This window comes from Acomys minous, assembly GCF_964271855.1.
Source record: "Acomys minous genome assembly, chromosome: 13".
In the NCBI taxonomy this organism is placed as follows: domain Eukaryota; kingdom Metazoa; phylum Chordata; class Mammalia; order Rodentia; family Muridae; genus Acomys; species Acomys minous.
Genome location: NC_140495.1, coordinates 84,751,814 through 84,767,909, shown reverse-complemented (window position 1 = coordinate 84,767,909; position 16,096 = coordinate 84,751,814). Strand labels below are relative to the sequence as shown.

Below are 16,096 nucleotides of genomic sequence, written 5' to 3'. Positions count from 1 at the left end.
TATATATATATAATTTATTTTATTGTATCTTTTTCTGTGCATGTGTGTGTGTGGGTGTGTGCATGTATGTGGGTGTGTGTACAAGTACTACACATGCTTGTACCCAAAAAGGCAAGAAGAGGCCATCAATTCCTCTGGAGCTACAGTTACGGGAGCCTATGAGTGTCCTGACATGCATGCTGGGAATGGAACTTGGGTCCTCTGGAAGAGTGTAAGTGCTCTTAACCACTGACATCACTCCAGACCCTGTGTGCCCAATCCTTGAGCACATAGCAGAATGTGGATTCACCAGTGCTCCCACAGTGCATGCAGTACCTGCAGGCTGCATCTGAGTCTCTGCTCTACTACTCTAACTATTAATAGTCTGTCATTTCGGTAATAATCTTCAGAGTCATGCAGTGATTCCACATTTACCACCAATGTGTTTCTTGCTTGATAGCAATCAAATAAAGTATAAAGTAAGAGTAGAGCAGTCAACTGATTCCATCTACAAAAAGTACCGCATACACAATGCCGCATACACAATGCCGACAGTTAGGCATTGACCTGTTCTGCTTTTCCTGTGTCAACACTATGGCTTTGTAGGAGATGTGAGGAAGACACAGGCAGCAGGAGCAGGGCGCTGTAAGGAGTAGCACACACTCTGAAGCCACTTCTTAGTGGCTTTACTGCACTATGCACAGGGTCGTGGCTATGTAAATTGAATTGTGTGTAAAAAGTAAAGCTGTTTATTGTTTTGCTTAAGCTACAACCGCGAGGAAGTCAGATATTTTATCATAAGGAAAATCTAATCTTTATAATGAGGTGATTAAGGCGCTGATAATTTTATCTCGGCACACTTCAATGTGTATTTATGAATGTTTCTCAACGGAAGAACAATGACAAATATATTGCATTGTAAGGCTCATTTGTTTTTCAAATGGATCTGTGTTTCCGCAGACTGTGGAACCACATTGTCAGAAGAAAACAATGCTTTCAGCTTTGTAGCATGACTTGAGCAGTGTTCACACTCGGAAGAGACAAGCCTCCTTTCTCAGGAAAAATAACTGACTCTAAGACTCAGTTATGAAACAGACCAATCACTTCTTGGAACCCTTCCAGTTTGTGTCAAATGAACACCAGAAGAATTCCAATGGAATTATGGGTGGTTTCAGCCAGGGCAATATCTGGAGAGAAACTGTTCAAAGGAAGGTTAACATTGTGTACTAGGCATCATTGCAAGTTGCGCGAACACATGCATTTCACTTATAAAGTCCGCATTGGTATCCAGGACATGGTGATTCTACCCAAGATGGCGGCATGTGAGTTCATACCAGTCTGGAAGGTCCTCCCTTACCCTGTACCTTAGCTTCCTGCATTTTCCCCACGAGAGTTTCTCTAGACTGCTCTGTAGCTAGGCCTGTAAAAAGCCTCAGCCTTTCTTCTCCTTATTTCTGGGATGAACATGTTTGACTTGTCCCCTGCGATCTCCCAGGGTTCCTAGCAGGCCTGACCCCCAATTACCCACAGGTTAACTCGCAGCTTTTCCCTTCTTTGCTTTTCTATCATGCTTCATAGGTTCCTTCTAAAATAATTATTTGCATCTACAATGTCTCAGAATGTGTTTCCAACTACAGTTATTTAGGGAAAGCAATTAAAACTGAGGCAGCAATCAAGAAGCTACCTTATTCTATGCAAATGGGGAGAAAGGCAAGTCTATCAAAACAGAGTAGACCCAAGGTTTTCCAAGGCATGGTTCTCTAGATAAAGTGTAATCTGAATGAGAGGCATGACTGGGGAGGCAAAGCATATTCTAAAGCTAAGTTTTGGTGATAGCTAAATGCCTCCAAAACTAAAACATACTGGATCACACATTCTCAATAGTTCCTGCCTCGCAGATATGTCTGTCAGATGTATTGGGCTAGAAGGCTGAAGATGATGCTCCAATGTGGTAGAGAGTTTTGGGTGACTGTTCAGGCAGCAAACTGTCTCAGCCATTTTTCATTTTGGAAGCTGCTAACCTGCACTTCCAATTCACTCTGGTATTTAAGTTTTCCTCTTTCTCAAGTCTCTGATGGGGTTGAAGACCAGATAGTTTAGTCTTACAATTAAGCTTAGTTGGTTAGGGTTAAAATGTTTTAGGTCTAAATAGATGTTTTAAGTTAATAGATATGAGGTATGATAGATAATGATTTTCATTCAGAATTTAGACCCAACAAGATAGGGAAGATGTTTACTTCAAGTTTGCCAAATACAAATAGCCAAATCACTATGAATGTAACATTTATATAATTCCTGATTGTCTCATGGTTCTCCTGCCGTATGTAGTTTATTTTAGTCATGTGTAATAATATAAATGTACATGTTAAAAAGAAATATGATAAAAAAGGAAAAAAATAGATGAAGTTTATGATATATAAATATGTCTTTATAAAATTGTTGAAAAATTACTTTATTTTACGTAAACAATCCTAAGATTAAGGGAGAAAATGTTCCAATGTTACATAGCAAATAAGTGTTGGAGAAAAGACAGAACTTAGGTCAAAATCACTCTGAGAAGTCATTCTCCTGTGGACTACAGATCTTCCTTTAACTACCATAAATTGAAGGACAACAGTTCAATAAAATACCTGCTCAGAATATATCTTACACTGGAAAAAGGAAAAAAAAAGTTGTTACATACTGTTAAGGTTGTGGAAAGCACATTCTAACAGCAAAAAGGCCCTATCTGCTCTCATACTCTAGCAAATTTATGTCAAGCGTCCCCTAAAAGTCCCTCTCCTGGGGCAGGTGTGGGTCCCTGTGTCTGTGCTAGAAAGAAGGGAAAACATCAAATAGATAAAGAGATTAAAAATGTACTCTTGTGGACAACTGGGAGAGAAAACCATTTCTGGGAGAGGTCGCTCCCATAAAAACACCTACAGTGGGACTAGGAAGCCAGATGCTTGTCCGCTGAGAGACCTCTCGCTCTGCACAGGTCCCTTCATGAGAACTCCACACCAGGCACCTGGCAGGGCTTCCTCAGTGCATTTCTGCTGGATGCTGGAAGCACCAGTTCCATGAAGGTGATTCTGTTTCTTCTCTATTCTACGTGTCCCTGCTGCGTGTTGTAGGTGTCTGATGCAATTGTACTTTGCTGCCTGTCTGTCTGTCTGCCTATCTGCAGCATGGTGCTTTTTTTTTTTTTTTTTAACTATATGTTCAACAAATTCACTCTCTCAAAACTGAAAAGTGTTTAGATAGTTGTCTGGAAAAGACAGAATACTCTCATAAGGTATAAAATGGCCACATATTTGGAGCTTACTTTATTTATATAGGTCATTTTATTTAATTATAAAATAGGTCAAAAGGCATGTCTTACCATTCCCTACGTATACAAGAGGAACGGACCTTTTGGGCAGGTTACCTGATGGGTCAAAAGTCCCAGGGCTCTGTGAGGCTCAGCCAGCTTCTCTCCAGGGGCACAAGCTGTATGTAGAATTCCTATCCCCTCCTCCCATCTCTCTCCCATCCCCCCATCCCCCCCTACACCCCATCTCCCTCTCCATACCTCACTGTTGAGTTTGTTTATCTGCTGCTTGGTTTCTTCAGCTTTGATGAACAGAACAGCAGCACCAACCTCTGGTTCTGAAAAGTGACACACACACACAGAGTGAGTCCTTCAGAAATACACGGTGCATTCAAGCTTTCGGGTGGCTAGCGTGTTGAAGGAAGGCCAAGCTGTCACCTCAAGCTTCCCTGCTGCCTGAGCTCTACAGGCTCTTTCTCCCCAGGACCAGACAAAGCTTTTTTCCTTCTTTCTATGGCACTTGCTATACCCTAGGGGCCAATCTCACAGCACAATGGTTGATGTTCCCACTGGCTACACATTTCCCTAGAAGCACTCATCACAATAGCACATCTCTTATCGCTTTTCATTCTCCTTGCCACTCTCCATGCCATGCACCCTGACCATGCCTCCTTTGCCCGTAGAAGCACTGGCTGCTGTGCCCATGAGAACATTTCATTACATCCCCATTTCCTTTTGCATGCTTCTGCCTTGCTGTGCTACTTTATTGCACTAATTTCTGGGCTCTCTCTCTCTCTCTCTCTCTCTCTCTCTCTCTCTCTCTCTCTCTCTCTCTCTCTCTAGTTTCTTACTGCTTTACTCATATAAATACATATATTTCTGTCCAGGATAAGAAGCACAAATAAGTCAGGGCTTTAGGGAAGAAAATATCTGACTGATTGTTTTTCTCATGTTTAAGTAGAGGACAGTCATACATGCCCTTTGACCCACGATACAATTAAGTGAAATAAGCTAAGCAAATAAAAATGGTGATAGAATTAGATTCTTTCTGATCTGTCATGAATATAACACTTGTTGTGGAAGAAGAAAAGTCACTTGAAACAAAATCACAGTATTCGTAGCAGAGCGTGTTTTACAGAGATGCCTTGGCAAATAATTTCCCATCATGTACAATAGGCAATGCTCCTTTATAGGAGATAGCTATGATTAAAGAGCCTGGAGAAAGGAAGAGACACTTAAAGGCAATTAGGCAGTCGGCTTGGATTTCATGCTAGAGGCTGTATGAAATAGTCTTGTGTATTAAGCACTGAAGCTGAGACATACAAATACACTCTCACTTTAAAAATGTTCTTTCTGTATTAAAAAGTAGTGTGACATCGGGGAGAAAATTTGTGGCAATACAGGCAAACTATGATGTGGCTGCAGAAGTAGGACAGAAGGCCAAGGCAGAACTAAGAGACATTTAGGAGGTAGAATGAAGAAAAATAGTTTCTTGAATATTAAAATTAAATATTAAAAATTAATGGCGGGACAAGAAAAAGGAGGAAGCTAGGAGATGGGTGGATGGACAGAGCTCTGAGCATTGTCCCCAGGGGGACGAAAATGAAAACTTTGCTGCTGAAACTCACTACTAGTTTTTGTGACAAACAGCAGTTTGATGTAACTACTATTTCCCTGACCATTGCTCCAAACAAAATAAAATCGGCACATAATGTAGTTGAGTAAATGATTTCAGACTCCTCTTACTCCTCCTGCATCAACACTTATGCGGACCCTTCAGTTTTCCCGTAAGACAATGAGTCATAGGAAGGATTGCTGATTGCCAATAAAATCCTGAGTTCATTAAACAGTGGGGCCCCATGCCTGTCGCTGGACCTGCCAATTCAATGGTCTTTCTTGGGGTTGGGGTTACACAGGAGCTGCTGGTTAGCAGGGGATTGGAACAAAAAGATATTAGCATTTGGTCAGAAGTAGGCATGACATAGACAGGGTATTTCAGTCTTGAATACCAATTTTCTTGTAATAATTAAAAAAAAATGTATCTGCATGCACTTAACCACTGCATGGTATCCTCTCTTTATCAAGTGAAGCTATATTTTCCCTAGAGTTTATTTGTCATTTCTGGCCTTGATCATGTTGACAGTTCCCTTTTGTGGTTGACAGAGGGGGAGAGAGATTGAATTGGGTTTGAGATGGAGGTATCTTTATACCAGTTCACCATCCGTACTTCATATTCAACTGTCTTCCATCATTTCAAATAGTTTATTCTGACAGTCTGTAAGTATATAAGCACTCACCAAATAGATGATTAAGTACTACCCACATTTTCAGAGTATACAACCAACATTATATTTCTTCTAGGTACTGATTTTTTTTGTGAATTTGTCTAGAAAATAGGGTCACCCTCTCATGAGTACCGGGAACCGGATAATCTGTTTGTCACAGATAGTAAATGGCAGGTCATGGGGCCTGGACAGAGAAAACTTACAAACAATGACCTTAGTACCCAGAAATGTCACAGACTTGATTCCAATCACTTAGTGTCATGAACAAATCCCTAAGATCAGAAGCCATCGGTGCCCAACACCACAGATTAGAGAGCAATGTCACTCAGGAAGATGACTGATCAGGTGCTTACCTCCAAGGGGTGGGGAAATTCTGGGCTCTTGCCTGCTTTGTTCAGAGCCAAAGTCAAAAGTCTGACTCTCCTCACCACTGCTACCATCTTCAATTCCATCAACAACCCTGTGTCAAGTACAGAAAATCAATTGGCTGCGCTTACATTCACGAATTCCAGAATCTCTATAGAACGTCTCAGGCACTCTGTGTGCAATTTCTAAATTCTGGGTGCTGTAGAGTTAGGCCAGCTATGGAGTAACCATTGTTCATGATGACTTTTGGAGGGCTTGACAACTAGTGTTGTGTGTGTCAACATGTACTCCAAATTTTAAAAACAAGTTTTAGAAATCAACAGAAGCCATCTAAGGATTTCTATATTTTCATACTTAAAATGATAATATTTGGTATATCGTATGACATAAAGTATAGTACCAAAGTTAATTGCACTTAGGGTTTACTCACTATAAAATGTGGCAACTAGAAACTTAAAAACTATATATGTGGCTCATATTTTGGCTTATATTTTATTTGTGTTGGATATTGGTGCCATAGAAATTAGTTATTTATTCTCAGATTTAAAAAGCAGGTTAAACACACACACACACACACACACACACACACACACACACACACACACAAACTTATTCCTCCGTGCAAGAAAAAGCATTTTAACTTAATGACTGAAACATCACATAAAGTTCAGTAACACCTCTACATAAAGCCCTAAAACTATGTATTTGAGCATTAAAGAATCTCATGTATTTTCTCAATATTTTTTTTTTTCTGTTCATATTCTGGGAACTGAATCCAGGGCCTCATGGGTATCAGGGAAGTGTGTCCCACCAAGTGCCAGCTCCAGCTCCAGCCTAAGTGTTTAAGTCGCTGTGGGGAGCAGAGTCTTTTTCTCTGGTAAATGATGTCTAATTTGTTCTCTGTTGAATACAAGTATATTGTAAAAAAAATTGTACAGAAAGATAACAAAAATGAAAAAATGAAAGGTCCGATTCATTCACTGCAATGGTACACATCCTGGCAAGTGTCCCTGAAATGCTCTCCATGTGAAAGAACACACTCATTTGACAAGTGTGTGATCCTAGCCTTTCTCTTCCAGCTCTGAAACTTTTCTAACAAAGCTATAACACTTTCTTCCCATTCAGTTTAATGTGCAATATGCAGATGCTATAAGTGTTTCCTTCAAGTGGATAATGGACTGGTGTATGAAATCAATCACTTGGTTTACAGGTAGAGAAAGAATTTGTATCCAGTTTTCAGTCCCTGCTGTTGCAGAGGTGGTCTTTGGCAGACTAGCTAAGCCTTACGCTTTATTTTTACAACATTATAGTAAGAGACATGACAAACGACTTCTCAGAATTCCAGGAAGATTAAATTAAAAAAAAAAGGAAAATAAAAAAAGCGGAAATTAGCTCACAAAGTGAGTGAACCCTACACTCTAGAAAGCATTCAGGATGTCTCCCTCCGGTGGCTACTCAGTTGTTAGGGATTATAAGGGTTTTTTATTGCCTTTCTGGTACCATGACATGTTTTGTTTTTGGTTTTTAATCTCAACCCCTTCAGCTGATTATCAACTGATTTTATTTTCAATGGAAAATAAACCTAGCTTCACTATAAAAACAAAAATAATACTAGCTTTAGTTCTCCACAGTAACACATAGAATGCCATGACAAGAAAACCAGCCCAGTCATTCATTACTTCAACTGTTGTTCTATAGAGATTTGGGTATTAAGGGGTAATGCAGAAGACTCTTCCTCGCTTCCATTTTATGGTGAATTAAATTATAAGTTGCATCATGATAAATATAAACTAGTACAAAAGAAGTAATCCCAATTAAATAGTTACAACTGCAAAATTTCATAACACAAACATACACACATCTTTGCATATATGTTTCCAAAAATTGCACACATGGTTCAGGAAAAAAAGAATTGAGGGTGTGGCCTTATGGGACAGAAAAGTCTCAGAAGGCTGAATAATTTACATGGGAGACAGTTCTACTGGTGAACTCTTACCTTGGACTAAGCTCTGGGGTTCCAGCACTATTCAGGGTGCAAAGCTGCACTTTCAGGTTCTTCTCTTTCCTTCTGCCATGGTTAGGTGGGTCAGCCTCCTGCTTGGTTTTAGGAGAGTTGGTACTGGAGACTCTGATAGGTGAGTGGAATGGAACTGTCCCTGAGGCCAGTTGCTTTAGGCTTAACCCCAGATAGCTCTTATTACTTCCAATCTTTTTGCTGCGTGAAACAGAGGGTCCTCTTGTGTAGATGGGAGAAAGGGAGGTGGTCTCCTCTTCCTCCACCTCTTCTTCCTCTTCCTCATCTTCCACAATGGAAGGGAGTCTCTTGTTGATGCTTCCGTTCCCCTTGGGCTCTGCCTAGATTAGAGGATAATACAGATTAGCACAGATTGCCAAGACTTCCCAAGAGGCATGCCATTCATGACAGAGGTCCTACTGAAAAAGACCAAATTCCTTAGAGACTAGTAAACACTGGCATGTTCTGCTCGTATTTTCTAACTTTTAAGCTCCCAGTTTTCACCCTTAGATTTACCTCCTCTGCTTCCCTGGCTTTAACCCCAAACATTCCCTTGGTCTTTACAAATATCTGGATGAGGAGCTGTGTGAACGATGTATTGTATATACTTCACACCTAGATTTTACTCAGCTACTCACTCATAATCACAGTCGATGGTGTTATCAAGATTTGTTAATTTTATTTCAGAGTCTTGGGTTGTGTGATTTAAAAACTGCCACATCTTTAAGAGGAACTTAACTTGAAGGTCAGTATTAGCATTATACTTGAGAATGAAAGGGTCTCCTATTTATTTTGGACTTCATGGATAGAAAAATGAAGCACCTTAACTGTTCTCACTTCCAGCTCCCCTTGTTCATTCAATTCACTAACAAGACACAGAATAAACTCTTGATCCTGTGAAGATTCATGAGATATCCTGGGAGCACTGTGCTCTTACCTGGGGCATCTGATCTCATAGACCAAGAAAGGGATAATAGGAGAGAAAACAACTGATGTGAAGGCAAAGCCTGGTGTCTTCCAGACCCTAGCTCATTTAGTTTAGGTGTTAGTGACTATGTGAAATAACGCGTTGTCTTTGTTGTTGTTGTTGTTAATCTTAGTATCTCAACATAATTGAATAAAATAATGTTTCTAGATTATTTTCTAGATACAGGTAACTATTCTAACCAACTTTGAAGCTGTGCATTATTGGAAAGCCATGGTGCTACTTTTCCTTGTTTGTTTTGTTTCCCATACCATTTAAAACTTTTTACTTTAACAAAAATTGGACCCTCATGGAATTGTGCAGGATCACTGTGTACATTTATTGTAGAACAGAAAAATTAGCTTGCCCCACTAAAGACACAACGGGGCGAACTTATCAAAGAAACGAAAAAAAACCTTGAGTACAATCTCTAATTAGATCTGTTTACACAGGCACTGGCAATTTATTCATTCCTTTGTTTGCAGAAGTCTCCATTGGTTCTAATACAATCCTCTAACTGATAGCTTACAGAATGTTTGTAGTTCTGGCAGCCCATTTAAATTCATTTAAGGATTCCAATTGTCAAGGAAGCTTGGCGCCTTGACAAAGTCCCTCATCAACTGACTCTTACATTTAAGATGACAGATACTTCTTATACCAAGAATTCATTTTCCTAAACAGATCACTGTAGACAGGACCTAAACTTATGCTATTATTAGATACCTAGCCTGTCATTGACTCTATTAAGGATAATAGGTATGCTATATACACGAGAAATGTCCCCTATTTACGTGAGAAATGTTTCCCAGTTCATGGACCTATTTGGGGAGACGGTGCAGCCTTGCCAGGGGAGTACATCAATAAGGGTGAGAGGTCACAGTCTTGCCCTAGTCCCAGTGTGTTCTATTTACTATTTGTAGGTGAGGATGTTATCACTCAGCCTCACTCACTGGGCACCATACCTGCTTCTTGTCATGATTCCCTGTGACAACTGATTCTCATGTCTGTGGAACTGTGAGCCCAAACAAACTCTTCCTTCTATAAGTGGTCCTGGGGTTTTCAATCACAGCAACAGGAAAGTAACTGATACAACTAGTTACTCCCTTTGGGGCATCTGCACAGAGCACCTACTTCTCTCTGTTGCAGCCCTCTTATACACACTGCCAAGAAGTTCTCCTCCAGTGGCACTTTACATCTGGGACTATCACTTTCATGAAGTTCCGTTGAACTTAAAAGAATCTCAAATTTGCTTCTTGGTTTTCTGCTAGAATTGCTGCTTCAGACTCAGACTAGTTACATTTTTCCAAAGGAGACGAAGTCTTGTGTGAAGTGTATAGGTACATGTGTTTTTGAAGTCCTTGGCCTCATTTCCTAACTATAACCTTGGTAGGAACATAATCATTAAGAATCTCGACTTCCTCAACTTTAAGAATAGGATGAAGAGAAAATTAGACGTTGCATGTTATATTATGGAAATTAGATATTAAATAATGGACAATGAAGTTTAATACTTATGAATATTTACCATATTATGAACTGTAACCTGGAATTTTGATCTAAAATAAACTTTCCCCTATAAGTTGTTTTTTGACAGAGAATTTTATCACAGCAATAGAAATACAACTAGCACAGTAATGAAGGTGAAAATGGCATTTACACTTGGGTAGATGCTGCTTAATCCTTCTTATACAAGTTCCATTCTTTCTTAGTTAACGGATTGCTAGCAATCACTGGGATGACTGGTAATGAACTAGGTAGCTTTAATTATCTCCACAGCCCTTCAGACGAAGATTTCAAAAGTGTACTAGTGAAAATGATCAGTGACTCCTCAAAAGACACAAAAAAGCAGATAAATTTAGTCTGGGTTTCATAGAGAAACACAACAGTTAGCAACACAAAAGAAAAAGTCAGCAAAGCAGGTGCAGCAATCATCAGCAGTATAGAAGTTGGCAACACAGAAGAGAAACTGAGCAAGAACCCTGAGATTTTGAAGAAAACTAAAATATGAGAAATGAAAACCTTAATGAAACAAGCAGCAACAACAAAAACAAAAACATAGCGGCAATCTTCTTTGGTAGATTTTGACTAAACAGAAGAGGGACTATCAGGGTTGGAGCACAAGACAGAGGAAATACTATAATCAAGCATCAATGCATAAGCAGTTGGCATTAAGAAATAATAAGGATGGGGGTGTGGTTAAGGAAATGGAGACCAAAAAGATAATTCTTAGATACAGTCAAACAAAAGTTAGCATTTTGAAGGGATAAAGAATACTGGCAACACTGGATCCCTTCCTCTCTAGCTGGGCTTCCTTGAGGGTCCCAGTGGGAGAGAATGTGCTTAGTCCTGCTATGACTTGAGGTGGATGCGTGGGTTGATACCCCTTGGGGGTCTCCCATTCTCTACATAAAAGGAGAGTGGGGATGGGAAGAGGGGTAGAAGGGAAAGACTTGCAGGAGAGGAACCAAAGTAAAACAAAGAAAACCTAAATTAATAAATCAGAAATATTTCACATAAAATCTGAAGGATTGGTAGCAAATACCTTCTTTTTTTTAAAAAAATGTAAGCCAAATGCAGTAGCACAAACCTATAATCCCCCCACTTGGGGATGCAGAGGCAGGAGGATTTCTGTGAGTGTGAGACTAGCCTATCTACAAAGCGTGTCCAGGACAGTCAAGGCTACACAGAGCGATGAGGGAAGAGGGATGGGGAGGAGGGAGGGAGGGTAGGCCTGGGAGGTGGAGGAGGGATGGGGAGGAGGGAGGGAGGGTAGGCCTGGGAGGTGGAGGAGGGATGGGGAGGAGGGAGGGAGGGTAGGCCTGGGAGGTGGAGGAGGGATGGGGCTATGGCCAGGGTATAAAGTGAACAAATAAATTAATTAAAAAATTAAAAAAGAAAAGAAAACCCCAGGGATAGACTCACTGCTGAATTCCATCAAACCTTTAAGGAAGACAGAACATCAACGTTCCTCATACAGACTCTATGCTTATCTACGTATGGTTCTAAAATGCTCAGCCCTTTAGACCTCTACAGGCAGTATGTAACCTTCATGTATACATATAGAAGATAAACATGCTGTATTTAAAAGAAGTGATTTGAGAATTAGAGTTAAAATAAAGATTGTGATAAAAAAAAATGCTCTGAAAAGTGGAAAGAGAAAGAACACTACCAAAACTCATTCTGTTTGTCAATGCCTTATCTGTGTTCACTGACACTCCAAAAACCCGCCGTCCCAAGGACCTATCCCCGACTGAGTTGGTGGACTGTGACAGCCATTATTATTATTATGATATTAGAACTTGAGAAGGAACACCGAAACAGGCAGGCCTGTGGTTCAATTCTAGGCCAGCCTTGGCCACAGAGCAAAGCAAAAGCAAAAACAAAAATATAAAACAAAACTGGCCATACCTGTGAGACTGTAGATTTGTTCGATAATCTTGATATTACCTAAAAGAATAAACAGATATTTAACAACCACTTTAAGCCTTTTCACTGGAATATACATTTCAAGAATGTGTTCCTGTGGGGAAGAGAAAATATCTTCTGAAAGGTGCTTCTAAAAGGTCCCACACCCTAGGGCCTCTGATGTCACCCTAAGAGAATGGTGAGTTGATAGTCTGTCACAAGACATAATATTGAAATCCACATCGTACATAATAGCAAGTTCAAGACCACCATGGAACACAACATTGAGTTTAATGTCTACCACAAGGCACAACAGGTGGGGTTCAACCTTCATCATAGTGAGCCACTTGCTGTCCCTTCTATCTTGGTGCTTGTGCCACTGGCTTTTTTAGTTTGTCATCTCCATGCTGGTCTTTACTAATTTCAGGCAGAGTTCTTTTGTTTTCCTTTAGCTCTGTGAAAGCTGATAGCTGTGAAATACTCTTTGATTTAATTTCATTATTGTTCATCAACCTCCTTTTTTCCCCCTGAGATGAGATACCTTTCCTGTCCGTCTGTTTCCCTCACTGAGGTGTTCTTTCTGGGGAAAAGTCCTAGGGATTACATTCCTTGATGACTGCATTTGTTTTCTTTAAGGAGCTGGCCACTGGGAGTTTGACCATGCTCCAGTATAGGAAACACATATTGGACATGTGTGTGTGTGTGTGTGTGTGTGTGTTTGATTGATTTTCTTTTTCTCCCTCCTTATTTTAGAAGGGGAGGTCACAAGGGTTAGGGGTGCAGGCCTGGGAGGACTTGGAAGTGAGTGTGACTAGGGTGCATTATGTTTAATTCTCAAATAATCAATAGAAATATTATGTGGGAAAAGACTCTCTCTCTCTAGGCCAACACAATTGAGGCATGTTATCAACCAAAAGATAGATTTTCATCTCAGACATGCAAAGATATATCTTAGAGTGACTTACTATTCCACAACATATGTTGTGCTACTGTAGAAGGTATATGTAATATGTATTTTCTATGATTTATAAAAGGGACCTAGAAAATTTAACATATCCCTAAAACATGCTCTGATATCATCCACACTGTTTTTTTTAAACCTAATTACAACTTCTTATATTTTAATGTGGTAATAGATGCTATAAATTTGCATAATTTTATTCACATGTACAAATACACTTGAAAATCATTCACATGGTGAGCCAGGAGTGTTTGGTAAATCTGTCTCTCATTCATCATTTCCCCCCTGAGATGATTAGGGAAGAAGATCTGTCATTATTTATGCATATGTGGCATCATTATTGCTGTGCAAATACATGTTTCATCAATGTTTAATTTTATGAAAGCAGTCAGCCCATTCTGCATCTGGTTAGTTGCCTAAATATGCATTAATCAGAAGCATTTTAGACATAAGTTTTCAATAATTCCCCAAACAGTGACAGATAAGACAGCTGAATAATTAAAAAATGTGAAGAGCAAGACAAAATTATGGTGCTCTTGATATTGCGGTAGACGTGAAATGTGCTTCAGAAATCCTTTTAGTTACAGCTTGGTCTAGAGAAAGAACAATGTCCATGAAGTTTCGATACTGATTTATTAGAGATGCCTGTGGAAGGATGAGAGAGTTGGTGGCTTTAAAGTCTTGGGATGAGTGTGGGCACCCAACTCCCAGCCTCTTGACGTAAGGTTCATGTGAGTCTCAGTCTCAGGCAGATATTTTCTATTAGTGCCTCTAGGCATCCTTGTCTATGAGTCACCATGGGATCTCATTAGCAGATACTTTATGATGCAAGAGGTCTAGGGCCAGGTTTGAAACTGCAAGTTGGTAGTGTACTTCTAGGTGCTCCTGATGCTGCTGATCATGGACAAACTTGAGGTCAAAACAATCAAAGCTAGCATTATGGTTCCTGTCTGTCAGCTATGATTTCAGCATTTGATCATTACCTTGACAAGTGCTTTCAGGCATTATGCCGGTTTACTCTCCTGTGATCCTATAAGGCAGGTACTTTAAAATCTCCCTGTTGATAAACTGGAAATAAAATACTAGACAATATCAGGAGTTTCTAAAGGTTGCAGCAGCAACTGATTAGGATATGGGAAGTGAGAATAGTTTAGCTGTAAATGCATTTTTATTTTTAAAGCTTTATTATTATTAATGTTTTTATTAAAATATTACATTTCCTTCTATGCCCTTCCCTTTTTCCAATATCCTCCCAATCATGTCTCCCTACCTTGGTAACTGCCAAACTATTGGCCTCATTCTCCCTAATTGTTATTGCTACATGTATAGCATATATAAACACACACACACACACACACACACACACACACACACACACACACACACGAAGAGACAACCTGCTGAATCTGTCCAGTGTTGCATGTACATGATTTCAGGACTGACTCCTTGGTATTGGATGACCAATTAGAGGGCTCATCTGTGAAGGGAGACTACTTCTCTTGCTCTCAACATCCCTTTGATGCCTGGAGTTCTTTGTTTAGGTGTCCAGCCATATTATAACACATGTCCTGCGTGGGATGTATTTCTATTCACTTATTTTTGTTTTCCTGGATGGTTTTATCTCATCTCTTACTGGACTCATTTGTAGTCTAGAGTCAAGCAGAGTTAAGTAGGCTACACATATATGTTTATATAATGTAATACATACACAAACATATATAAGCATATGTGTAGTTCACATTATACACACACACACACATATGTATATGTGTGTTTATACTTACTAAGTTTCCAGCATTGAGAGACTTTTTGAATAGATTTATTTACATGTGATATTAATTACATATGATTAAAAGAGTACCATGATAATTCATTGTGGTAAATAACACTTCACCCTTGTTGAGCTTGCTTAATGGAAACCCAAGAATTTATAGCTAAACTTAACCCTAGAGCATCTGCCACAGTAGGTTCCACATCTCCTTGTTAATAGAACACCCTGAGAACTTTAACAAATCAGACTCTTGCATGCTAACTCTAGTGGATGAATCTCTTTCAGTTAGTGGTGAGTGGGGTACAATGCTCAGTATTAAAAAGTGTCCATCCAGCTCAGGCTAGAAGACCTTTGCAAGTTCAACTCAGTCCATTTGAGCACCAGCAGGGAGGGCTTCATGAGGTCTCATCTGTATCTGAAGAGCTATTGACAGTTGATGGTTTCTTCTGAGGTACAGCGCCTCCATAGGTTGCCTTTGCTTCCATAGATGGTCCCACACCCTTGTGGATACAGGCCCCACTAATTGGATGCAGAGGGCTATATATTAGAAAGATTACCAAAAAGACATGAAGTTAGGAGAGGGAGAAGGTGGTGGGACATGCAGGAAGAGTTGAATGGGGGAAAATGAGACTGCATCTGCTCAAAATACATGGAAACATGGAATTTCCCAAGAATAAAAAAAAATAAAGAAAAGAAAAAGAAATGGAGAGAAACACAGAGTCAGAGCAACTCCTCAATTTTAGAGATGAGATAACTGAAGTTCAGGAAGATGAAATAACTTGTCTATGTCATCCACTAAGTTAACAGAAGACTACCTGCCAGAAACCCTGTATACTTGTTAGTTTTATCAACTCAACACAAACTAGAGTCATCTGAGAGGATGGAAGCTCAGTTGAAAAAAATAACTTCATCCAACTGTCCAGTAAGTCAGTCTGTGGTGTGTTTTCTTAATTAATGACTGAAGTGGGATGGTGCAGCGCACTGTGGATGATGCTACCTCAGAGCCCATGATCCTGTGGTGTATAAATCAGTAAAACGAAGAAAAGTCCAGTTAGCAAGCTC

At 39.7% G+C, this 16,096-nt stretch overlaps 1 protein-coding gene across 1 annotated transcript in view; it reads right to left on the bottom strand.

Annotated features, from left to right (window-relative positions):
• KCNH8 (potassium voltage-gated channel subfamily H member 8) overlaps positions 1–16,096 on the bottom strand; it is a 367,339-nt gene that overhangs the window by 13,129 nt on the left and 338,114 nt on the right. Inside the window, exons 12-15 of the mRNA XM_084753676.1 lie at positions 12,306–12,344; positions 7,916–8,274; positions 5,907–6,013; positions 3,530–3,606 (exon numbers count right to left, since the gene is read on the bottom strand). Coding sequence (XP_084609802.1) covers positions 3,530–3,606; positions 5,907–6,013; positions 7,916–8,274; positions 12,306–12,344 — 582 coding nt within the window. The remainder of the gene's footprint in view (positions 1–3,529; positions 3,607–5,906; positions 6,014–7,915; positions 8,275–12,305; positions 12,345–16,096) is intronic.